This window comes from Myotis lucifugus, unplaced genomic scaffold (genome assembly GCF_000147115.1).
Source record: "Myotis lucifugus unplaced genomic scaffold, Myoluc2.0 scaffold_485, whole genome shotgun sequence".
Classification (NCBI taxonomy): domain Eukaryota; kingdom Metazoa; phylum Chordata; class Mammalia; order Chiroptera; family Vespertilionidae; genus Myotis; species Myotis lucifugus.
In genome coordinates, this window is record NW_005871533.1 from 160,760 (window position 1) to 184,990 (window position 24,231).

The window sequence follows — 24,231 nt, forward strand, 5'->3', positions numbered from 1 at the left end:
AGAGGCGCCTGAGCGGGGGTCCTCTGTCGCACCCGGCTCCGAGCGGGAGGCCCGAGCCGCGAGCTTTGGCGGCCCCGCGAGTTGCAGGCAGCTGAGGTGCGGCGCTATGGAGGAGCTCGATGGCGAGCCGATAGTCACTGTAAGGGCGCCCCGAAGAGTCTTGCTTGCCCGCGCGGACCAAGGGTTGAGTCTGCTTCGTCAGCCACTGCAGGCTTGTCTCCCTCAACGCCGCCCGCGAGGCGCCCGTCCCTTTCCTTCAGCTCAGTGGCCGCTGCCCGGAGGTCACATTCGCTAGGTGGTCGCGTTAGGGTCGCAGTGGTTCTGCTGCTCCGTGTACTCGGACTACCTAGCCCCGCAGGCCGCACCCCGTCCCTCGCTCCCCTGCCTTCCCGCCTTCCTGCTTCCCTCGCTTTTCCCGGCGGGCCAATGCCCCCTGAGCGCGCTCGGACCTGGCAGAGGAATTTTTTTTCCCCTTCCAGTCGTGATTTTGGCTTGCACTTGCCCAGGGTTTACTAAACATATTCATTCTCTCGGGGGATTACTTCTTTGTATTCCTCTGTTTGCTCTCAATTTTATCTGAACTCTCAAGAGAATATGCCCAGTGTTGCTGATCGGTGATGTTTTAGACACGAATACCTGCCGCTCCTACCTACCGTCCCCCCAGCCTGGAATGTACTCCTCTTATCGCCTCATTTTTCACATGAAAGTTCCCGCAGCCTCGGGCCGCACCCACCAGGGCACGTCTCTGCCCATTACAGGTTGTTCTCCACCGCTCGCCCTCGGTAACCTAGGTAACCTGTAAACCCCACTGAACTGCAGGTTGCCTGACCCTGTTTTTGCTTTTTAGAAAGTTGAGATGCCTACCGTTTTCAGCGAAAGCCATCAGACTGCAAAGCGATATCTGACAAAACAAAAAAATTGAAAATAGGGGTAATTTCAAAGCGAACTGGGCAAAACAAGGCATGAGATCTTAGTAGTAGTTAACTTGTTTCAAAGAGATGGCATAGAAGCTGTGTGGCTGGGGGTCTGTCCTTTTAGTAATAGTTCAGTTCCTTTTTATTTTTTAAACTTCCCTTTTTTTTCCCGCTAAACTGCATATTACTAACTTATAATAATTGATTAGGGTGTAGCTTTCCTTTTTATCAGAGAAATGCAAGCTGGGTTGAGGTGCCCAAACAACACTCACTTGCTTATTCAGGGTCGAATAGACTGGGCTGATCTCAGCCACATTCAGCTGTGTACATGGATTAGCACTTAACTTTCATGACCACCTATTTCAAGGATTGTCCTTGCAAATCAGTTGGAAGCAAAGCCTTTAATAAGAATAACAGTTTCTGTGCCTTATTTTTTTCTTTACTAGTTGATTCCAGGAGTGAATTCCAAGAAGATGCAAATGTGTTTTGACTGGGGTCCAGGGGAGATGCTGGTGTGTGAGACCTCCTTCAACAAAAAAGGTACTTATTATTATTTTTTCTTACAGATGATCTAGGCACATTTAGTTGTTGGTTTTTTTTTCCCCTTTATTCTCTCAGATTTGACTAGTTGAGACATGATACAGTTGAACTTACTTTGCACCATTTTTTATTTTTAAAACTTTAGCTGTTTAAGAGTTTCATTGATTGATGAGACCTGGCAGATGTTTGGTCCAGGGGGAAAAAAAGTAACAATATTCTTCCATGTGTTAGAGAAGAGTTTCTTTTCTTTTTTTTTTTTTCTTTTTTCTTTTTTTATTGATTTCAGAGAGGAAGGGAGAGGGAGAGATAGAAACATCAATGATGAGAGAGAATCATCGATCAGCTGCCTCCTGCACGCCCCCCACTGGGGATCGAGCCCACAACCCGGCATGTGCCCTTGACTGGAATCGAACCTGGGACCTTTCAGTTCTCAGGCCGATGCTCCATCCACTGAGCCAAACCAACCAGGGCGAGTTTCTTTTCTTTAAAATTGATTTTTAGAGAGATGAGGGGAGGAAGAGAGAGAAACATGGATGTGAGATAGGAACAGCAGTTGGCTGCTTCCTACACACCACCTACTGGGGATCCAGCCGAAACCCAGGCATGTGCCCTGATCTGGAATTGTAACAGCAACAGGGACAACACCCAACCAACTGAACCACACTGGCCCGGGCTTTTCTCTTCTTTTTTAGAGAATCTCTTTTCTTTCTTTTTATTTTCTTTTATATTTTTATTGATTTCAGAGAGGAAGGGAGAGGGAGAGAGAGATAGAAAGATCAATGATGAAAGAGAATCATTGATCGGCTGCCTTCTGCATGCACCACACCAGGGATGGAGCCTACAACCTGGGCATGCGCCCCGAACGGGAATCGGACCATAACCTCCTGGTTCCTAGGTCGATGCTCAATCACTGAGCCACGCTGGCCAGGCATCTTACTGAGTTTTACAAAATAGGCTAATATTAAGTGAATTTACTTTTTTCAGTAGAGTTTGATTGATGGAGGTGAAAGGTAGTTTCCAACTATGCTAGTCTGCTGAGGTGTAAAGTCGGAGAATAAGCATTTATATTTAGAAATTCTTGTGTGGATACTTGGTAAGTGGTCATTTATATAATTTTTAATAAATGAAATTAGTGGCTAAAAGTTGAAGCTTTTGTAATTAGATAGTAAAAAAATTTATAGTGGGTTCTTCTATGATGCTGATAGATGTTAAAAAAATTTTTTAAAAATCTTGTTTCAGGAAAATCAGAGACGGTGCCAAGCTGCCCTTTTATCTATATCGTCCGGAAAGATGTAGATGTTTACTCTCACATCTTGAGAAAACTCTTCAATGAATCCCATGGAATCTTTGTGGGCCTCCAGAGAATTGAAGAAGAATTGACTGGAAAATCCAGGAAAGCTCAGTAAGTAGGCTGCTAATAGGTGCTGCAGTGCACAACTAAATTGTGAAAAGCCAAATGAGATGCATTCTTGACCTTTTGCACGGTGGATGGCCCTCCTGGAAAATGAGGGTCTCCTGGTTCTGTTCCAGTTTCTGTGCTATGCATTGTAAGTGGTCAGCAGTGGAAGTGTCTTACAGGGAATGTGCAAATGGTGTTGATTGACTTTCTGGCTTGATAAGGTTTCTTTGTTTATATTCCTACTCATTTACTCTCCAAAGAAGAAAATTTAGATCAAATAAGCACCTGAGAGTCACTGAAAGAGGTCACACTATTAGAAGATTTTGAAATTAATACAAAAATGAATTTTGTTTTGTTTTTAAAGAATTACTGTTAAGGTATTTTTTGGCAAAAGACTAGAAAACTATTGTACTATTTATAAACTAGGATTGAGGTGTGGTTCATAAGTTAACAGCATCAATGATTTTAGCAAGAATGCCACATGTACATGGGGTTCATGATGTTGATGTTTTATTATTACTGGTGAGGTTGACCTTGATCACTTGGTTAATGCAGTTTCTTCACTATAAAGTTATAGTCTTTCCCTTGGTAACTAATAAGTATTTGGGGGGGAAACTTTAAGACTATGCAAATCTTCTCAAATTTTCAACCACTGATTTTAGTGTCCATCATTGGCTCTCATCTGCAACAATATCAGTATGGAATCATGGATACTTACTTTATTCCATGTATTGTATTGTATTTTACTTCTTTTATTGTTCAACTTGTTCCCCCTTTGGCCATTAAGAGCTCCTTCAACTTGGCTCTGTCTTTCAGCAAGCTCCTGTCACCTATTCTATCTCTCTGTTACCACAGAGGTTCCAGACTCATCTTGGATGTCATTTCATTTTTTGTAGATTGGTTCGAGTGAGTAAAAACTACCGATCAGTCATAAGAGCATGCATGGAGGAAATGCACCAGGCAGCAAGTAAGGATTTGTGTGTGTGTGTATGTGATAGTAATTAAAGTATTTATCTGGATATAGCCGAAACCGGTTTGGCTCAGTGGATAGAGCGTCGGCCTGTGGACTGAAAGGTCCCAGGTTCGATTCCGGTCAAGGGCATGTACCTGGGTTGCAGGCACATCCCCAGTAGGAGATGTGCAGGAGGCAGCTGATCGATGTTTCTAACTCTCTATCTCTCTCCCTTCCTCTCTGTAAAAAATCAATAAAATATATTTAAAAAAAAAATAAAGTATTTATCTGGATATAAATACTACAAGGTAAAAGCTGATTGACATTCCAGTTCAAAACTCTCACTTTTCTATCTTAATTTTTTGTCAATCATCTTGAGTATTTTTTTCAAGTTAGAATGTACAGAGTTGACAGGTACAAGGAAGCCTAAAGGGCCAGATTAAGGATTTAAAAAAAAAAAGATTTAAGCAATGTTTTCTTTCTTTTTTCTTTATATTTTAATTGATTTCAGAGAGGAATGGAGAGAGAGAGATAGAAACATCAATGATGAGAGAGAATCATTGATCAGCTCCCTCCTGTAGCTGGAGCCCGCAACCTGGGCATGTGCCCTGACCAGAAATCAAACAGTGACCTCCTGATTCATAGGTTGATGTTCAGCCACTGAGCTACACCAGCTGGGCCAAATTAAGGATTTTTAAAAATGTCATCCCCAGTTCTTTGACCTCGGTGATTTAAAGTCACCATAACCACGAGAGCCACGTGACTTCTGGATGTCAGATAGTCTTGTATAACATGGTGTTCTCAGTGTTTGCTGTGTTGCAGTTAAATGTGCCACTTCTAACTTCAGGGTCTTGGTTTGAGAATCATTGATGTACAACAAAAAGATATGAAGCATTAAAAAAAAATCTATATTATAGTGAAAATGGTGGTCATTAGAAGAAACAAAGGCATAAGCTACAGAGCCTGATATGTGAAGTTACAACAATGAGACTGAAAGTTCCATTGCTCACTTAGAATGTTTTATGTTTTGTTAGTTGCTGCTAAAGATCCAGACAGCAGTCGCCAGTTCAGCAGCCAGGTAAGGGCTCTGCCTTTGTTGTTGGCACCATTATGTCTTCCTGTGTCCTCAGCACCCACCTGGAGTGGCTTTGCAATCACTCTTTTTTGCAGCCCTCTATTCTTTCCAGGTAGACAGGCAACTCCTTGGGGTGGTAAGGATCTTTTTCAACTTCTAGTGCCCCTTCAAGGCCTAGCATGTTGAAACAAAGGATGTGCTTGATAAATACTTGTTAAGTTTTCAGTCCTTAGGGGAAATATAAATCCTAACCACATTGTGTCACCTGAGGGTAGAGAGCTGAGCTTTTGGAACCACTGCTTGGTCTCATATACTGTACTCAACTCATGAAACCAGCATTTACTGGGCTGCAGGTTCTCATCCTTTAGTTGGAGCTGGATGAGGGCTTAAAGAATTCTCTTTCTTTCTTAGACTCTTTTAAAAAATAATTTTATTTCTCAATTACAGTTCACATTCAGTATCATTTTATATTAGTTTCAGGTGGTTAGACATAAAATTTACGGAGTGATCCCCCAAATAAGTCTATTACCCATCTGGTACCCTACATAGTTAGTGACGACATTCCTTATGCTATAGTTTATGGCAGAATCGTGTGTGTTTTTCTTCACATCAAGAGTTTATTGCCCTAGCGGGTTTAGCTGAGTGGATAGAGTGTCGGCTTGCAGACTGAAGGGTCCGGGTTCATTTCTAGTTAAGGTCATGTACCTTGGTTGCAGGCTTGATCCCCGGCCCTCATTGGAGCTCATGTGGGAGGCAACCAAATGATGTGTCTCTCTCACATCGATGTTTTTCTCTCTTTCTCTGTCTCTCCCCCTCACTTCCACTCTCTGTAAGAATCAATGGAAAAATATCCTCAGATGAGGATTAACAAAACCAAACCAAAGAAGTTTACTAAGGGAAAGTCTATGGCAGAATCTTTTTTTAAAAAAAATATATTTTATTGATTTTTTACAGAGAGGAAGGGAGAGAGATAGAGAGTTAGAAACATCGATGAGAGAGAAACATCGACCAGCTGCCTCCTGCAAACTCCCTACTGGGAATGTGCCCACAACCAAGGTACATGCCCTTGACCGGAATCGAACCTGGGACCCTTGAGTCCGCAGGCTGACGCTCTATCCACTGAGCCAAACCGGTTAGGGCCTATGGCAGAATCTTGATGCTATTCAAACTCAGTCATTTATAGGGAATGATGCACTGTTTCTCAAGTCAGAAAGCATCTATTTCCCCTTACAAATAAGCTATTCTGTGTTTGTGCATAGAAGGGTGGTGGAGAAGGGAAGAATGTCTATTTCTAAGGGCAAGTTTATTTTGGGGTCTTATATTGGGTTTGGCTTTTCATAGACTATTTCCTAAACTCCATTCCTTTGAATATCAACTTTATAATTTTTGCTGTATCTTTATATTTCTCATAATATTACTGAATATTTTTCTAAAAATTATCTCCTTTATTACTCAAATAAAGCCTCTTTCTAAATCATAATCATCAAGATCATGGGTGTGATGAGCTAGTTATTAAATATATTTTTGTTGGTTTTAGAGAAAGAGGAAGGGAGGAGAGAGACAGAGACAGACAAACATCGCTGCAAGAAAGAAACATCGATTGGTTGCCTCCCTTAAGTGCCCTGATTGGGGACCAAACCTTCAATCTGGGCATGTGCCCCGACAGAATCGAACTGGCCACCTTGTGGTTCCTGGGACGATACTCAACCAACTTAGCCATATCAGCCAGGGCAGCTATTTTTTTCTAATGTACATTAAACTAAGACCACAACCATTAAAAACACACACACGTTAGTTTGCATCCCACCTTCTAAAATCCTCTCACTGGCTTTGGGAAACCTGCCATAGGAGTACTCAGTAAATGTTGACCATCATGTGATTCAAGCCCGGCTTGGTTCCTATGTTCTCAGAGTAAATCCTGGGAATGTTTTCAGTCAAAATCGTGTCTCCATTTCTCCCTTAGGTCTCCATCCTGTCCGCCATGGAGCTCATTTGGAACCTTTGTGAGATTCTCTTCATTGAAGTTGCCCCAGGTGAGCATGGACTCTTTCTGTCAGCATCAGAGCTGTCCCCTGCCCGTCCTCTTTGTCTTTCCTGTGTGTTGTGATGGGTGCTTTGTTGCCTAGGATGCTCTTTTCACCAGCACAACCATCAGCGAGCATTAATGGCAGCCAGAGAAGCCTGTCGCCGTGTCAGGTTCTGCAGAAAGAATCAGACAGATTGCCTCCCAGAAACCTAAAGTGTTAGGCGGATGACCCTGGACAAATACCAAGAAAACAGACAGTAAACTAGTGTGTGAAAGGGGTGGTCGTCGATATTTGTGTCCTGGACTGGTCCAGCTTCAGAAAGTTTTAGGAGAAGCTGGGGGAGAGGCACAGTGGCTTCCTCACAGCTTGAGAAGGAACTAACCTGCCAACAGCTGGATGTCAGACTTCTAGCCTCCAGAAATGTGAGACAGATTTTTGTTGTTTGTGTTTTGTTTGTTTGTTTTAAAAAAAAAAAAAAGGAAATGGAAAAGAAAGTTTTAGGGATTTGTGGAAGCGTTAGGCTGTGGGAGGCAAAGTCACTTTGAGTTCTGTTGCTAATGATTGGGGCAGGGACAACTCTGTGTGTTAGCTGTCCACTTTGAATTAGTCTGTTGGTCTTGATTAAATTGTGGTCAGTACAGTGTCCTGGCGTGAGTGGGCTGTCTGTGGGATTGGTACAGGCCTTTTTCTTTTTTAAATATATTTCATTGATTTTTTACAGAGAGGAATGGAGAGGGACAGAGAGCCAGAAACATCAATGAGAGAGAAACATCGATCGGCTGCCTCATGCACACCCCCCACTGGGGATGTGCCCGCAGCCAAGGCACATGCCCTTGACCGGAATCGAACCTGGGACCGTTCAGTCCGCAGGCCGACCCTCTGTCCACTGAGCTAAACCGGTCAGGGCTCTACAGGCCTTTTTTGTATTTTAAGGGTCTATGTTTGCTCTTATCCAGGAATAAGTGTTAATAATCTCTTTGCAGTCCTAACTGTTTATTCATTCTCCTGCTAAGGAACTGAAAAGTACAATTTCTTGTTGGTATGCTTCTCTGCAGTAGATTTTTTGTGGGTTTAACACCTGAGGATATTTTTCCATTGATTTTTAGAGAGAGAGGAAAGAGAGGGAGAGAGAGAGAAACATCAATGTGAGAGACGTTGATTGGTTGCCTCCTGCACACACCTCAACTAGGGCCGGGGAACTTACAACCAAGGTATGTGCCCTTGACCGAAATTGAACCCAGGACCCTTCAGTCCATGGGTCAACAATCTATTCACTAAACCAAACAGGCTAGGGCTGTCAAAAATGTTTTTATTGTTGCACATGTAGCATTAGTACCAGTTCCTAAATGGCTGCTACTTACATAGCCATTGAGTATTGACTAGTCATGAAGAGTCTGGAGGCTGGGGTGAGAGTGGTGTTGGTGGTGAGGTCTGGGCCTTGTGTGCAACCCTTTTTTTAAAATATGTATATTTTTTATTGATTTAGAGAGGAAGGGAGAGGGACATCAGTGAGGAGAGAGAGGGTCATTGATTGTCTGCCTCCTGCACGCCCCACACTGGGGATCAAGCCTGCAACCCAGGCATATGCCCTGACCAAGAATCGAACCCTGACCTCCTGGTTCATAGGTCGAAGCTCAGCCACTGAGCCACACCGGCCAGGCTGTTCAACCCTTTCTAGGATTCAGTGAAAGCTGTTGCTGCCTGACACAGGAAGTGTTCCATAAAAGCCCATTTGCTAGTCCAGTCCTTTATTCAGGACCACATGTATATACTCATTTAAGAGGGACACCCCTTTTCTACAAAGCTCGTCTGCCCTACATTCTCTGTACGATGGGAAAGTGGAATTTGCCGCACATGAATGTGTGACGAGAGTCTCTCCCCCCAGCCGGCCCGCTCCTCCTCCTCCTCCTTGACTGGGTCCGACTGCACGTGTGTGAGGTGGACAGTATGTTGGCAGATGTTCTGGGCAGCGAGAACCCAAGCAAACACGAGAGCTTCTGGAAGTTGGTAAGGACCTTGTGCAGGCTGGGCCTCCCCTTCTCCCACCTCAGGTCCTGTTTCCCCAGTGCGGGCAGGCAGGCCTGAGGGTTGCTTCCTGAGCCTGCCTACACCTGGCCTGGCTCTTCCTGTCTGTAATTATGGAAACACCCTTAGATCCTTTTTCCCTGCTCCACGGGCAAGTTTAGAACTAAGTTATCATGTTAAAAAAGTAATGCTTTGTAGACTTTCCAGTGAGAAGGGAAATTTGGTTTCTTTAGGCACCTAAGGGAGAGAAGACATGAATACAAAACCGATGCTTGGGGTTGGGGGTTGGGTGTTGATGTAAATGAACTTGAGGGGTTGTTTTGAGGGGATAGGAATGTTCTAAAACGATTATGATGGTGCCCAACTCTGCAAACTTACTAAAACGAATTATACACTTAAATAGGTGAGTATTTATAGTGTGTAAGTTATAACTCAATAAAGCTATTAAAAACAAAAAGATTGATGATCCCAGAGTCATTTGGGATGATCAGTTTGTAAGTCATCATGTGTGCCAGGGAGGTGCATGTGTATGTATGTGAGAGCAATACTTTTTCCATTCACCTCTACTGACCTGTGACCCAATTGGGAGGGACCAAGGAGGGGGTTGCTAGTTGACCCGAATAATGGAAAGTTGATTAAATTTATAAAATCTGGAGTTCAGGTCAAGACTTGTTGCCTTTGAGGTTATTTTGGGGCCTTTGGTCCAGGACATCAGTACAGCTAAGGGGAGAGCCTTCACTCAGGAAGTATTGGGTCCAGATTTTTAATCTGATTCATTCATTCACTGAGATTTCATTGAGGGCTACTCTTTGCAAGGCACAAGCATGACCAAAGAAGGCAAAGATTTCTGCCTTGCGGAGACATTTCCTGCACAGGAAGTAGGAAATAGAGAAACAAGTAAAGCATGTACCATGTCTAATAGTGACGGCTTTGGAGAGAAATAAAGCAAGCACGGAATTGCGAGTGGGAGAGGGAGTCAGAAGGAGCTGAGGAGGGGAGCTGTGCAGATGAAGGGAGGAAGGGCATTCCCAACAGCGAGGCCTGTAAATGCTGCGTCCGTGAGGCAGAGTGGGACGAGGACGGCAAGGAGACCAGTGAGCCGGGAGCAGCGGGAGCAAGAGGGAGAGTTGGGGAGTTAAGGACAAGGCCAGATCGTAGAGGACCCGCTGGGCTGTCCTAAGGATGTTAACTTTCAGAGAGGGAATAACGAACAGGAACCGTGCTCGGTGGTGCCACACTGCCCGGTTAGCATTCCAGCTCTGCCTCTTACTAGCTGTTAGGTCATGAATGAGTTCCTTCACAGCCTTCAGGTTTTCATCTGTACAGTAGAGGGAACAACACTTACCCATAGGGCTGTTATGATTAAATTAGTTAAAGGGCGTAATTGTGTATAAATTAGTTGATAGATACAGTAAAGAGCTTCTGTTTTATTCCTGGGTCAGGTGGGGGAAGGGGGATGTTGGAAAGTTGAGCAAAGGAGCGCCATGACCTGACTTAGGCTTTGGAAGGCTCTTCTGGCTGCTCTCCTGAGGACAGTGAGGCCAGAGCAGAGAGATACCAGAGTGGAGGCCATGGTACTAAACCATGCAAAGATGGGGGTGACTTGGACAAGCGCAGGAGCTGAGCACAGGAGCTGGTGAGAAGTGATTAGGTTCTGGATGCAGTTTAAAGACAATTGGTGGGGTTTGCTAATGGACTGAATGTGGGTATGTGAGAATAGAACAATGTGGGAAGATCAGGTTGGTGAGCTGGAGGTGACCGGGTGCTTGCTTTTGTAAGCATGTTATGATGCCTGTGAGAGCCAAGTGGAGATATTGACTGGGCAGTAGGAGATGTGAGCCTGGAATTCAGAGAAGGAAGGCCAGGATAGAGAGAAAAATTGGGGACTTGTCAGCATATATATATATCCTTGGCTTTTTTTTTTAACATGACGTCTAGTAAAAAAAAATTTTTTTGACTTTTACATATGTGCTTGTGTGCATATACTGTTGATTTTCATTATTCGTGATAGGTCTATAAAGGTGCCTGGAACAGTGAACTGGCGATTGCTGGATCACTGCTTCTAGGGGAAATACAGACCCTCTGGTCACAACCGTTTTGTCAGCTGATCACTATATAGTCCTCTTATATGTTTCTGTTCAAAGGCACCTTATTTATTTATTTATTTAAAAAATATATTTTATTGATTTTTTACAGAGAGGAAGGGAGAGAGATAGAGAGTTAGAAACATCGATGAGAGAGAAACATCGATCAGCTTAAAGGCACGTTATTTAAATTGTGTTGTTGACTGATTGACATTGAACTCACGCCAGCAGCACTATACAGCACTTCGTGCCTGTACGAAGCTTATCTATCGTGTTTGGGGCACATCACACCCTTCTTTGCACTTAGGGACCCTGCATAGCAATTTAGCACTATGCTTGGGGGCCCGATAAAAGCATAAAAGTGCAAACAATCTTGGCACTAAACAGATTGTGAGAAAGACACTTGTTTAGTGTGAGAGCTGATACAAGAAGGCAGAGCGCTACTTGTCGCTCAGCTGGAAATGTGCGCACCAGGTGACTCAAAGTGGTTGCTGCTCTGCACGTATCCGCAAGTGATGGTGATGGCACCTCGAGGACTGATTTGGGGTTACAGATAAATTTTAGCAGGTAGGCAAATTTACAGATATGGACTCTGAATAAAGAGGATTGACTGCACTTACATCAAGTGTATGTATATATATGTATGTGTATTTGAACTGAAACCTTTATGAACCAATAATTTATTTGATACTTCTGATATTTTTTGTTTCATTTATTGTTTAAACTGTAATGGACTACACTCAGTTTCTTTTTTTTTCTTAAAATATTTTTATTGACTTTAGAGAGGAAAGGAGAGGGAGAGAGAGAGAGATAGAAACATCAGTGATGATAGAGAATCATTGATCGGCTGCCTCCTGCACGCCCCCTACTGGGGATTGAGCCTGCAACCGAGGTACATGCCCTTGACCGGAATTGAACCGGGACCCTTCAGTCCGCAGGCTGATGCTCTATCCACTGAGCCAAACCAGCTAGGGCTACCCTGTCAGTTTCAAAAGCATGGTTCACCTGCAGCCGTGTCAAATTCGGTGCCTGCCCCCCATGGCAGGCATTGGTCCAGAAGGCTGCCATAGAAACACTGTGGCACATGGGCCCTGGTCCCCTCTGCTGGGCCTCAGGGATAAATTTGGCTACAGACACCAAGCTCCTAGACCTGGAGGCTGGGGTGGTGGGGGCGGGGGGGCGGGAAGCATGGTTCAGATTAAAGCCATAAGATTGGATGAGCTAGATGACCTCTGGAGGGAAGAAGCCATCACGCTTCCCCAAGGCTAGGAAGCCAGAGTGTGGACTCTGGGGAGGGCTTCTGGGCCTCCCATGAATGCTCATGTTCTTGGGTGTCCCCCAGGTGACCATTTTGGTGCTGCAAGGCAGGCTGGACGAGGCCCGGCAGATGCTCTCCAAGGAAGCCGACGCCAGCCCCACCTCTGCAGGCATGTGCCGAGTCCTGGGGGACCTGATGAGGACAATGCCCGTTCTCAGCGTACGTGGGAGCAGCCCTCTCTGAGGGTCATGGTGGGTGGGTTCATTCGTTAAGCACAAGGGGTTCATGTGGTGATGGTGTCTCACTGCCTCTCTCCCTTAGCCTGGTAACACGCAGACCCTAACAGAGCTCGAGCTCAAGTGGCAGCACTGGCATGAGGAATGTGAGCGGCACCTCCAGGATGGCACGTTCGTCTCCAGTCCTCACCTGGAGTCTCTCTGCAAGGTGTGGGAAACAAGTCCAGGGCGGGTCCAAGATGTCTTCACTTAAGGCTTGTGGCGGCCAGCCCAGTGCCGGCAGAAACTTGGTCCTCCTTGGCCAGGGCTATCCACTCTCTGAGGAAGGAGAGGGCATCCAGACCAGGTGCTCTCGCTGAGCTGCGGAGTTACAGAGAGCTCCCCTGGAGCTGAGGGAAAACGTCTTTCTCCTCAGATCATGTTGGGAGACGAAGCTGCCTTGTTGGAGCAGAAGGAGCTGCTGAGTAACTGGTATCATTTCCTAGTGACCCGGCTCTTGTACTCTCATCCCACAGTAAAGCCCATTGATCTGCATTTCTATGCCCAGGTGAGTCAGCTCCATGGGGTGGGGTGGGGAGTAGGGGTCCTGGGGCTCTGCTCCCTGCTCGGTCATTTTCAGTGTGTGGCCTCTGCGTTGAACCTTCCTGAAGAACTGCAAGGGGCTTTCCTTTGGCCCTGTTAAAGGGCCCATCACCCTTCTCCAGGGTTCCCTGCACAGTAGCCCTGCCAGCCCCTTTGAGTCTCTGCTTCCGTCCGGGGATTGACTGGGTCACCACCTTCCCACAGTCCAGCCTTGACCTGTTTCTGGGAGGTGAGAGCAACCCAGAGCCCCTGGACAACATCCTGATGGCGGCCTTCGAGTTTGACATCCACCAAGTGATCAAGGAGTGCAGGTAGGACCGCTGTGCCACTGGCATTCTAACCATCTTTAGGTGGGTTCAGTGGCATTAAGTACATTCACAATGTTGTGCAGCTGTCACTGCCCTCCTTTTCTAGAATGTCCTGCTCCTTTTTTTTTTTTTAATATATATTTTATTGATTTTTTACAGAGAGGAAGGGAGAGGGACAGAGAGTTAGAAACATTGATCAGCTGCCTCCTGCACATACGCCACTGGGGATCAAGCCTGCAACCCAGGCATGTGCCCTTGACAAGAATCGAACCCAGGACCCTTCATTCTGTAGGCTGACGCTCTATCCACTAAGCCAAACTGGCTAGGGCCAGAGCAGGTATTCTACACCAGTCCTCTCCCCAGAAGGGTTTCTCATCATTGTGATCAACGTTCAGCAAGGTAGGAAAGGGAGTCTTATGCATAATGAGTCGGAGGTAAAGCTTTCCAGAAATCCATGTATAGGAAGTACATCAGGAAGCATTTACCCTCCCTTCTGGGCAGCCTGGACAAGTGGGTGTTGCACCAAAGACTCCCAGAGGGAGAGAGTGGGCACGGCAGCACACGGCCTTCCTCAAGCACCAGGTTCACTCTCCCCTCGCCTGGGTGGATCCTAGTAGATCGGGGCACTGGGAAGGGTCCCCTCCCGCTACATGCTCTTCCTGTTTGGGGCAAAAGAAAGCCAAGGCTTCAAGAAAATGATGCTAGATTTGGAGAAAAGGGTTTTGTGTCAATATGTTTTTTTACAGACCTGTAAAATATAGACTTTAGTTGGAGCTTGAAGAAGACACAGAATTTGGCTGATATCTGAGTGGAGGAGTTAGTGAGAATAACTTAGAAAGGCATACATGTTATTGTTTGGCTTTGTCTCTAATTGGAAATAATAGGCATTCCTAAACGTGCTGTCTGTTAGAGCAGGGGGGTATTTTCCACCAGGGCTTCCTTCATAGCCACGTCTGGATTTTTAGGAACAAAATAGATTTGAGCAGAACAAGGAGGAAAGACAGTAAAAGGGAAAGCATCTTGTTCTTTTGGTGACAGTAGGAGAAAAAGAAGTGCCAATCAAGAGGGCTGGCTCTTATAAATGGCTTAGAAAACGGCATCACCCTCATGCCAGTTACACCAGGGAAAGAAAGATGAGGCTCACAAGCCCTCAGTCTGGGCACCTCTGCCCTGGCAAGCAGGAGGACCTGAGGTTGTTCTGTTAGCTGTGAATCTTGGAGCTTAGGTTTTTCTGATCAGGAAGCTACTTCTTACCCCATTTTGAAAGAGGTGCTGAAAAGCAAGTCTCGGGACCTCATCCCAGGAATTGGGAGAAGGGCTGTAGTGTCTTCACAGAGTAGCAGAGTTTTAGAAATTTTCCCTCCTGGACAGGGAGGGTTGGACTTGGGGTCTTGCAGGCACTTGATTTCTCATGGTTTGGACTGGTCAGACCCAAGCTTAGTTCCCAGGGGAGCGGAGAGCATCAGTCTGGAGTTGGGCCAGTGCCTGGGTAAGGAAGCCTTGCTGCTGTGGGTGTGATGTCAGCTGGGTTCAGGACGACCCTGGGAAAGCAATGAGGGGAGTCCTTTCTAAAGGCACTAGAAGGGAGGTTTCTACAGGCACCTGCTTCCCCCCGGGTGTCAACTGTGCCAGAAGCGAAGGGGCAGAAAGAGCTAGTGATCCTGAAGTAGAGCATAAAGGCTTGTGGAGGCCCCTGCTGAAGGGCCACGAGTTTGCCTGTTGCCCCCATAGATGAAGGAAGTCAGGAATCCTTCCAGGGCTCATTGCCTCCCCTGTGGCCTGCAGCTTCCCTTAAAAGCCAGTTCCTTTCTCTCCAGCAAAAGGAAGCAGGGAACTGGGCAGGACGGCAGCTTCCTGGTGCCCTGCAAGCCCTCCGCAGGGATTGAACTAAAGGAAACAAACAGGTCTTCCTTCAAAGGAAAGAAATAGGCCTGTTACCTGCTTAAGGGACTGTGAATGCCTTCAAGCCAAAAGGCTAAGGTGAGAGGTGAGTTGACATAATGACAGATAGGAGAGAGGTGAGATTATCAAGGACCAATTTCACTTTTCCCAGTATTTTTGATTTTATCAAAATAGGGGCCACTAGGTATTTTCGGCAGGGCAGTGCCATGAAATTTGTATTTGAGAACGAGCAATCTAGAGTATGGAGAATGGCAAGGCTGGTAGATCAGTCCTAAGGCCAATACAGTCATCTGTGTGGAAAGTGGTGATAATAATAGTTAATGTTTATTAGGCTGAGAGTTTTTATGGGCTATTTCACTTTATTTTGCATCAAACCTTTGAGATAGGTGCTCTTATTTCATGCTTATGTTACAGATGTGGAAAGTGAGCCCTGGTAAAGTCACCCTGCCAGCTCACAAGGGGCACTATTGGTATTTGGATCCGAAGCCTTTCACCAAAGTCCATACTGTTTGAATTAATGAATGATTACACTTGGGAAACTGCATCTGCCTTAATAGTGTGCTCCATTCACTTTACTTGGGTTGATTTTGCATTATAGAAAGCAACCATTAAAGTTTCTTTTCTCTCTCCCGATTTAAAAAATAGCCAAGTATTATCTACAAATACAGAAAGGCCTACACCAAGTAACAAATGAAAAATATAACTCAGAGTCACGCATACACACTGACAGTAGCACATTAGTGTGCTCTCTACAAAATGACCCTGGAGAGTTTACAAACAGGTGCTGATATTAATAGTTGTCTCCTCTGCCGAGACCGGTTTGGCTCAGTGGATAGAGCGTCGGCCTGTGGACTGAGGGGTCCCAGGTCCGATTCCGATCGAGGGCATGTACCTGGGTTGCGGGCACATCCCCAGTAGGGGGCGTGCAGGAGGCAGCTGATCGATGTTTCTCTCTCATCGATGTTTCTAACTCTCTATCTCTCTCCCTTCCTCTCTGTGGAAAATCAATAAAATATATTTAAAAAAAAATAGTTGTCTCCTCTAAGTCCTTTAGAGGGCTCTAGAAACGTTCATTTTTAACAGTGGTCCCAGATGATTCTAGATTTTGATTAAAAGTGTGGTTTGGATGCCCTAACCAGTTTGGCTCAGTGGATAGAGTGTCGGCCTGCGGACTCAAGGGTCCCAGGTTCGATTCCGGTCAAGGGCATGTACCTTGGTTGCGGGCACATACCCAGTGGGGAGTGTGCAGGAGATAGCTGATCAATGTTTCTCTCTCATCGATGTTTCTAACTCTCTATCCCTCTCCCTTCCTCTCTGTAAAAAACCAATAAAATATATTTTTTTAAAAAGTGTGGTTTGGAGAATGACTTTTCTTTTTAAAAAATATGTTTTTATTGATTTCAGAGAGGAAGGGAGAGTGAGATAGAAACATTAATGATGAGTGAGAATAATTGATTGGCTGCCTTCTGCACGCCTCCTACTGGGGATCAAGCCCGCAACCCAGGCATGTACCTTTGACAAGAATCGAACCCAGGACCCTTCAGTTCACAGGCCGATGCTCTATCCACTGAGCCAAACCAGCCAGGGCTGGAGAATGACTTTTAATCTTCATTGTCAAATCACATACACAATAAAATTATAAATCATGTAATTGAACAAAAAATAACTTTATACAAAGTATTGATACCTAAACACAAGATGGTTTTTAAAATGAAATCACATGTATATAGTTGTATTCACAAAGTACACTAATCAACAGCTTTACAGTGCGGAACATCACATCCAAATGCAAATGAAGATATTCCTCTGAATTCGGTGTTTCATTGAGCATCAGAAACCACCAATCTTTTAGTCCTTTTTTTGTCCATTAGTCTCAGTCCTCATTTTCTGCATCTGATTGGATCCCTGGATTGTATCTCGTGTGACATTTCGGTGGTCCCTCGTCAGTCCCCATGTAACAGAGAAACTTCTCACTCTGTGCTCTCATTACTGTCCCTCCCACCCTTTAAAAATATATATATTTTTATTGATTTCAGAGAGGAAGGGAGAGGGAGATAGAAACATCAATGATGAGAGAATCACTGATTGGCTGCCTCCTGCACACCCCCTGCTGGGGATGGAGCCCACAACCTGGGCACGTGCCCTGATTGGGAATCGAACCATGACCTCCTGATTCATAGGTCGAGGATCAACCACAGCCAGGGTGACAGGGCCCTCCCATCCTTTTTAAGCAAAGCACATGTGGGGTTCCTGCTCATGTCCCACTCATGTGGGCCATGGCTTCTCACCCTGACTTTCCTTCTCGCCTTGGTGTCTGAACCTACAGCATCGCCCTAAGCAACTGGTGGTTTGTGGCCCATCTGACCGATTTGCTGGATCACTGCAAACTCCTCCAGTCCCACAACCTCTAGTAAGTGTGCATGGCACGCCCACCCTTTTCCCCCCACCTCCCAGGCTCTCAAGGGGTGAGCTGAATGCCTAGAAGGAATGTTGGGCTGCGGAAGGGGGCCCTGAATGGAGCAGACCAGGAGTCTTGGTCTCATCATATGTTTTATTCCAGCTTTGGATCCAACATGAGAGAGTTCCTCCTGCTAGAATATGCCTCGGGGCTGTTTTCTCATCACAGGTAGGAAGGCCCCAAGGGATGACAGCAGGGTGCTCTTCAGCATGCGGGTGCATTGGAACTTGGACTGTTCCCTGAAGGCTATCGTGGTCTAGAGATGAGCCATCTTGGGGGCCAATCCCAGACTCCACGGCAGCACCTAGACAGGCCCTCATGTCTGTCCTCCTTGGACCTTTGCAGCTTGTGGCAGCTGGGGGTGGATTACTTTGACTACTGCCCTGAGCTGGGCCGAGTTTCCTTGGAGCTGCACATTGAGCGCATCCCTCTGAGCACCGAGCAGAAAGCCCTCAAGGTGCTGCGGATTTGTGAGCAGCGGCAGATGACTGAGCAAGGTGAGTCGGCCTCCGCTCGGCATGGGCCTCTGTTCATACCATGCCAGCCAGACTGGAGAGAGGTCAGGAAGCGGCTGCCAAAAAAGGAAACCGAACACAGGAACATGACTGGGGAGGGACAGCGAGCTAGGGATTCATTGGGACCTAGAAGCAATCAAGCACGTTGCCTTTTTATTTTACTTCTTTTTTTTAAAAAAATATATTTTATTGATTTTTTACAGAGAGGAAGGGAGAAGGATAGAGAGTTAGAAACATCGATGGGAGAGAAACATTGATCAGCTGCCTCCTGCACACCCCCCACTGGGGATGTGCCTGCAACCAAGGTACATGCCCTTGACCGGAATCGAACCCGGGACCCCTCAGTCTGCAGGCCAACGCTCTATCCACCGAGCCAAACCGGTTAGGGCACTTATTTCTTTTTAAAAAATATTTTTATTGATTTCAGAGAGGAAGGGAGAGGGAGAGATAGAAACATCAGTGATGAGAGAGAATCATTGATGGGCTGCCTTTTGCACGCCCCCTACTGGGAATTGAGCCATGACCGCCTGGTTCATAGGCTGACACTCAGCCAGTGAGGCACACTGTCCAGAAGAGCACGTTGCCTTTTTAAAAATGTTACCCACCCACTTCCCTCATGCTTACTCCAAGAGGTCAGGGCTGGGTCAGCTTTGAGTTTGCCTGTCCCGAGTGAGTTGCTGTTGCCAGATAAGGCTGGCTCTGGGGAAGCAGGACCAGAGGTGGTTTTGAAAGAACAGGGAGGAAATGAAGTTTGCCCCTTCTCTTCTCATTGTTGCGTGATAAAAGCCTAAGTTATTCTTCCCAGAGGCACTTGTGTGTTCATGACTGAAAGCATGTGGCATTCAGGACCCAAGGGATGATGGGATTTTTGGCACCTGGAACCATAATGGAAGAGCTGATCGGGGGGGAGCAAGAAATACCTTATTGCCACCCCTGAAATCAAATCAGCTCACAAAGCCGATCCTGTCAGGGTGGGTCATACTATTAACACCAGGAGGCAATTTATAACCCCAGTTCTGCCAACCAAGCTGCATTTGCGGCCTGTGGGGGAGGCTGGAAGGCTGAGAGGAGGTGGGAGGGCTGCTCCTTTCCCAGCAGGGTTTAGGAATGATTCGTAGGATGAAGGATTCACCTTTTCCCTTTTTGCCTGCAAAGTTCGCAGCATTTGTAAGATCTTAGCTATGAAAGCTGTCCGCAACAATCGCCTGGGCTCCGCCCTCTCGTGGAGCATTCGAGCCAAAGATGCTGCCTTTGCCACTCTGGTGTCAGACAGGTGGGTTCAACCAGTGTCCACTTCCGGGAACTGTCTGGGAAATGGGGAGGCTGAGGAGGTGGGCCTGGGACTGCTTTTCTGATCTCCGGGTCTGGCCTTGCAGGTTTCTCAGGGATTACTGTGAGCGAGGCTGCTTTTCTGATTTAGATCTCATTGACAACCTGGGGCCGGCCATGATGCTCAGTGATCGACTGACATTCTTGGGTGAGTCTCTTGGGGCTCTGTCCCTTAGACAGTTGTCACAAATGGACACTTGTGAAGGTTGGACCTTCTGTTCGAGATTTCTCCAGTGTTTCCTTTCTGTTAAGCCCAAACTCCAAACCACATAGAACCCTGTGTGCCAGACTTTGCAAAGTATATTTTTTGGTAATATTTTATTTTCCAGTAATGTCAAACTTAGAGAAGAGTTATGAAAGTAGTGTAAGGAATGAGGAACTCTCATATACACTTTACCCAAATTCACTAGTTTAAGTGCCTCTACTTTTCTTGGTGCTTCTTAACCTTGACATTTGAAGAGTCAGTTCAGCTCTCTTGTAGAATGTCCTCAATTTGGGTTTATCTGCTGTTTCCTGTGATCAGATTCAGATGTATGTGTTCGGGGCAGAATGCTGCCGAGGTGATGTGCTGTGCTGTGTCCCCTTGTTGGATTTCACTCTGCTCACTTGGTTAAAGTGGCGTCCACCCGCTGTTTCTTCATGCAGCACTGACTTTCCCTTTGATTTAATAATTTGGGGAGAGATACTTTGGAATTACTTAAATGTCTTGTTCCTCATTGAACTTTCCACCCTCTTTGATTTTCTGCCTCTCATTGTTTGTTTTAGTTGGCATCCCAGTGTATGGAAGGCTTTCCCTTCATCCCTGTTTGTAGTCTTTTATTACCTCAAGTAATGGACTCCTGGGTTATTTTGTTCAATCTGTTATAACCTGTAACTCTTGTTTATTTTAATGCTTACATTCTCCCAAGTTTGGCTGGTTTGAGTCTCTTCAAAGTATGTGGTCTCGTTGGTGCCTGAACTTGGGATACAGCTTTGAAGAATGTCCCTGCTCTATGGAATGGCTGGTCTGGCATCTGCTTTCTCTTGTTTAGGGCCAGAGGTGACCTAGTGCTCTTTTTTCCATAGGAAAGTATCGTGAATTCCACCGATTATATGGGGACAAGCGTTTTGTTGATGCAGCTTCTCTTCTCCTGTCACTGATGACTTCTCAGATCGCCCCTCGGTCTTTCTGGATGACACTCCTAACAGATGCCCTACCACTTTTGGAACAGAAACAGGTATAGGTTGAGCCCCAAATGCTTTTCTGCTCTGTTTTGTAGTCCTTGACAGTGCTTCCTCTGTCACTGGTGCAGATGCGCAAACATACATCATCTCCCTGATAGGTGTCCCCAATAGCACCCACCCTGGAAGTCTAATGTCCACCCAAGAAAAACGACTTGATTTAAAATGAGGCCGTTGCCTGCTGACCATGCCCATCCCAGGGCTGGGAGTGAGAATAGAGGTGCTTTTCCCTCCCAGGGCTGCATATACAAAGAACCCCTCTCCAAGGGGATGCAAAGAAGACCATCTCTGAACTTGGGCCAAGGCCCAAATCAGTAGGCCTCAGCTAGAAGCAGCTTCTCTCTCCTAGGTGATTTTCTCAGCAGAGCAAACATACGAGCTGCTGAGATGTCTGGAGGACTTGACCTCAGGACGACCGGTGCATGGAGAACCTGATGTCCAGCAACTCCAGGTCATTTTAGCTTCCTGGGTTGGTTTCACAATAGAGATGAAAAAAGGCTCCCTGTATCTCTGGCTCCCCCCACCTCCTTCCACAAACACTGGCCCCTTACAAACTCCCGTGCCTCTTAAACTGTAACCATGACACACTAACTTTTTAGGAAAAAATGGGGTGATTCTAGTTCTGATCTGTTCTTTGCTGTCAATCAGTTGTGGTGGTCCTGTGCATTCAGCTCTTACATGGAGACTTGCTGGAAGCTCTTGCTGAATGCCAAGTGACCTCGGTCTGCTTTTGGGTAGAGCCCATGGGAGCTTTCAAGGATCACTTCCTGCTGTGCCTCATGCTGGCTCTCTTTGCCCTTAGGATGATGACATAGAGACCACCAAGGTGGAAATGCTGAGACTTTCTCTCGCACGAAATCTGGCTCGGGCAATTATAAAAGAAGGCTCACTGGAAGGTTCCTGAGGCTGGCTGAGAGCTGTTCCCGCACGGTATCTTTGTGTGGCAATGTATATACATTTTTTAAAGAATAAATGTTTTCTTTTGCAAAAATAAGGCAAGTTCTTACAGAGTTCAGCCAGGGAGTTTTTATCTACATCCCCTGTGAACCTGATGCGTAAGCGTTAAGAAAATGCTCATTGTGTTCTTTTTGACATGGAAGTGACTTCCCTGTCTCCCAGAGAAAAAGGTACCCCCACAAGTTACGGTGAGTGCAGTGCCCTCCTGCCTATAATCAGAAACATGGACAGGCGCCTTCAGTGGTTTACTTGTGCTTCTGAAATATGGCCTCACCTGAGAATCATCCGAAACACTGATCTGTTAACTTTCTGGTTATCTCTTTTAAAAAAGAAAAAGGTCCAGGACCCTGTACTTTTAAACAAAAACCTAGGTGATGTCTACCTTTGGAATTCATCAGTGGAGCCCCCTCCCAATGGGGTGAATGGTGTCTGTATTAGAAGAATTCGAAGTAGGGTGAAAATGGTTTTATTTAACATGCAGTAAATAAGGGCAGCAGAGTTGATATATCCAGTATAGCTGTTTGTCATGAAACAGTCACACTCATAAATAATTTTAACGCCTAAACCTCATTGTAAAGGTACAGTTCCAGGGAGCAATCCCACAGACTTTTCCAGGGCTGCGGTAGCCAGCCTCTGGAAAACTCTTGGATTTATTCTGTAAGGAGTGAAATCAGTTCACGTTTGACCTATCTTAACGAAGCAGTGAAACCTGCTTGCCAGAGATGGGAGGGAAGGGGAAGGTGAGTAAGGAAGCCTGGCAAGGAACAGGGAGGAATCCAGGAACGTGGCTTGTGCCACCTTCCCCTGGAGATGGCTCTGAGCCCGTCCAGCTGAGTTCAGGTGAGCTGTGTCCTCTTTCCCCAGCTGGTGGTTCTCACTTTCCTGTTGCCCTGGGAGGCCTACAGGCTGGCACAAGCTAGCTGGGCTGAGCACTGTTCAAGCAATAAGGTCTGGTGACTCGATTCAAGCATGGCCCCCAATCTCACCATCTCCAGACCCAACATCTCGCTGACAGTACCCCTCTGCAGCTGAGGACAGTCAGTTTCTGGGCAGCAGGTAAGTCTAGTGCAATTGCCTGACCCTGAGGCCTCCTGTCTGTGACTTTTGTCCTGACAGGCCATCTGGGGGTAGAGGGAGGCCAAGGCAGGAGGACGTAGAGGGGGGCAGGAATTGTCCTCCCTTCAGGGGCTCGAAGGGCAAGACAGCAGTTTATTTCATGCCAAGCAAGAGGTAGTGAATAGGCTGGCCTGGTCCCACGTTGGGAGGCACACTTTTCGCAGAAAGCTCCGAGTACCTGCTTCGGAGAAGGGGAAACAGTTCTCTTCTGTCTTCTCTCTTAGCCTTAGTTTAGGCTACTTTGGGGCCAAGTTCTGTTTCTAATAGGCTGAGTTCCACGTCCTGCTGAGATGTCCAAAGGACACAGTTTGCCATCGCCAGGGACAAGCACACCCTTATCCAATGGCCATTCCAGACTGGCACTGCCTGTGGAAGGCAGCACACCCCCTCCTTTCTCGTGCCCAGGCCCGTTTGGGACCACTGGACCTTGCCCACCTTCCTGCAGGTAGGAGCCTGCCAGCAAGGGGAGCACAGAGTAGCATGGTGGAGGTGGGCAGTGAGGACCTGGTCCTTGGGGAAGGGCCCCAAGTCTTTTCAGAGACCTCCTCCCTGTGGCAGCGGGGTGCCAGCACGAGGGGAAAACCTACTCCAGCTGTAAGTCTGTGTTCCCAGGGCAACAGTGCAGAGTCCGGGGCCACATCCCGCCCAACAGTACATGGCCACTTCAAGTCACACAGGTAGATAAAAACAGGTCCTTTAAGGGGCCAAAGGAGAGACCATCACAGTTGAGCTCCTGGCAGCAATGCCCAGGGCCCGTTCCATACCAAAGCTCCAGCACTGTGGTCAGGACACGGAGAATGACGACCTGGAGAGCCCTCCTGTCTGCCTCGGGGCAACCTACTTGGGCTTCAAAGTGGAGACGACCGCATCCTTCAGGGTCATAGGTTCCCCCACTGCTCCACAGGAGGGAACTGGTCCACCTCACCCACTTCTGTGCTCAGCTGCTCCCCAAGGGCGAAGGTCAGCCTATATCGAAGCCTTGCCTTCTCCTGCGACAGAGGGGCAGTGTGTGAGACTATAACCTCGAGGTTTTTTGTGCTGGGGGGACAGGCCCTGATCCCACCACCCCATCCTCACTCTGCCACTGAACCAGGGGAGGAGAGGGACAGGGTTAAAGCTGCGGTACCACGACACTTCCGGTTGGGAGGTGGGCAGGGCTGAAGGTGGTGATGACAAGATCCTAATCTGGGGCTTCCAGCTCACCTTCAGTGGATTCGCCAGCAGCATGACCTGGGTGATGGCTGCAGGTGGCTGGATGGGGCTAAATGGAGAGAGTTCCGTCCCAGAGGGTGGCTGCAGCTTCACCTTCATTGACTAAAGAGGAAGAGAAAGC

General features: G+C 46.7%; 2 protein-coding genes and 1 non-coding gene across 8 annotated transcripts in view; 2 read left to right on the plus strand and 1 right to left on the minus strand.

Moving 5' to 3' along the window:
- NUP85 (nucleoporin 85) lies at nt 1-21,819 on the plus strand. Of its 4 annotated transcripts, none has more exons than XM_006103416.3 (19): nt 1-139; nt 1,361-1,454; nt 2,694-2,856; nt 3,750-3,820; nt 4,840-4,883; nt 6,844-6,913; nt 8,793-8,914; nt 12,359-12,493; nt 12,596-12,718; nt 12,926-13,057; nt 13,297-13,403; nt 17,629-17,712; nt 17,863-17,928; nt 18,106-18,257; nt 19,431-19,548; nt 19,652-19,752; nt 20,670-20,821; nt 21,175-21,276; nt 21,628-21,819. In XM_006103416.3, exons 1-19 carry the CDS (start codon nt 107-109, stop codon nt 21,727-21,729), a joined length of 1,971 nt encoding a protein of 656 aa, XP_006103478.2. In that variant the 5' UTR covers nt 1-106; the 3' UTR covers nt 21,730-21,819. The 4 variants fall into 4 exon arrangements, with proteins under 4 accessions (XP_006103478.2, XP_023600522.1, XP_023600523.1 ...); XM_023744755.1 differs by having other exon boundaries at nt 81-183; nt 21,628-21,814; XM_023744754.1 differs by lacking the exons at nt 19,431-19,548; nt 19,652-19,752.
- LOC111823420 lies at nt 12,023-12,155 on the plus strand. The gene has a single exon (XR_002826440.1). It is a non-coding gene; the product is annotated as a small nucleolar RNA SNORA5 (small nucleolar RNA).
- GGA3 (golgi associated, gamma adaptin ear containing, ARF binding protein 3) overlaps nt 18,211-24,231 on the minus strand; it is an 18,621-nt gene continuing 12,600 nt past the window's right edge. For 2 of the 3 annotated variants that reach the window (XM_006103422.3, XM_006103421.3), the window contains 2 exons: nt 24,102-24,212; nt 22,233-23,887 (listed from right to left, as the gene is read on the minus strand). In XM_006103422.3, the coding sequence (XP_006103484.1) occupies nt 23,777-23,887; nt 24,102-24,212 (222 nt within the window). In that variant the 3' untranslated portion in view covers nt 22,233-23,776. Of the gene's footprint in view, nt 18,332-22,232; nt 23,888-24,101; nt 24,213-24,231 lie in introns of those variants that run through there. The other variant, XM_023744753.1, reaches the window with a different exon arrangement.

Coding starts and splice junctions, on each gene's coding strand:
- NUP85 (XM_006103416.3), top strand. CDS start 107: ATGGAGGAGCTCGATGGCGAGCCGATAGTCACT. Junction 3,821..4,839: donor GGAAATGCACCAGGCAGCAA/GTAAGGATTTGT, acceptor ATGTTTTGTTAG/TTGCTGCTAAAGATCCAGAC. Junction 6,914..8,792: donor CTTCATTGAAGTTGCCCCAG/GTGAGCATGGAC, acceptor CTCTCCCCCCAG/CCGGCCCGCTCCTCCTCCTC.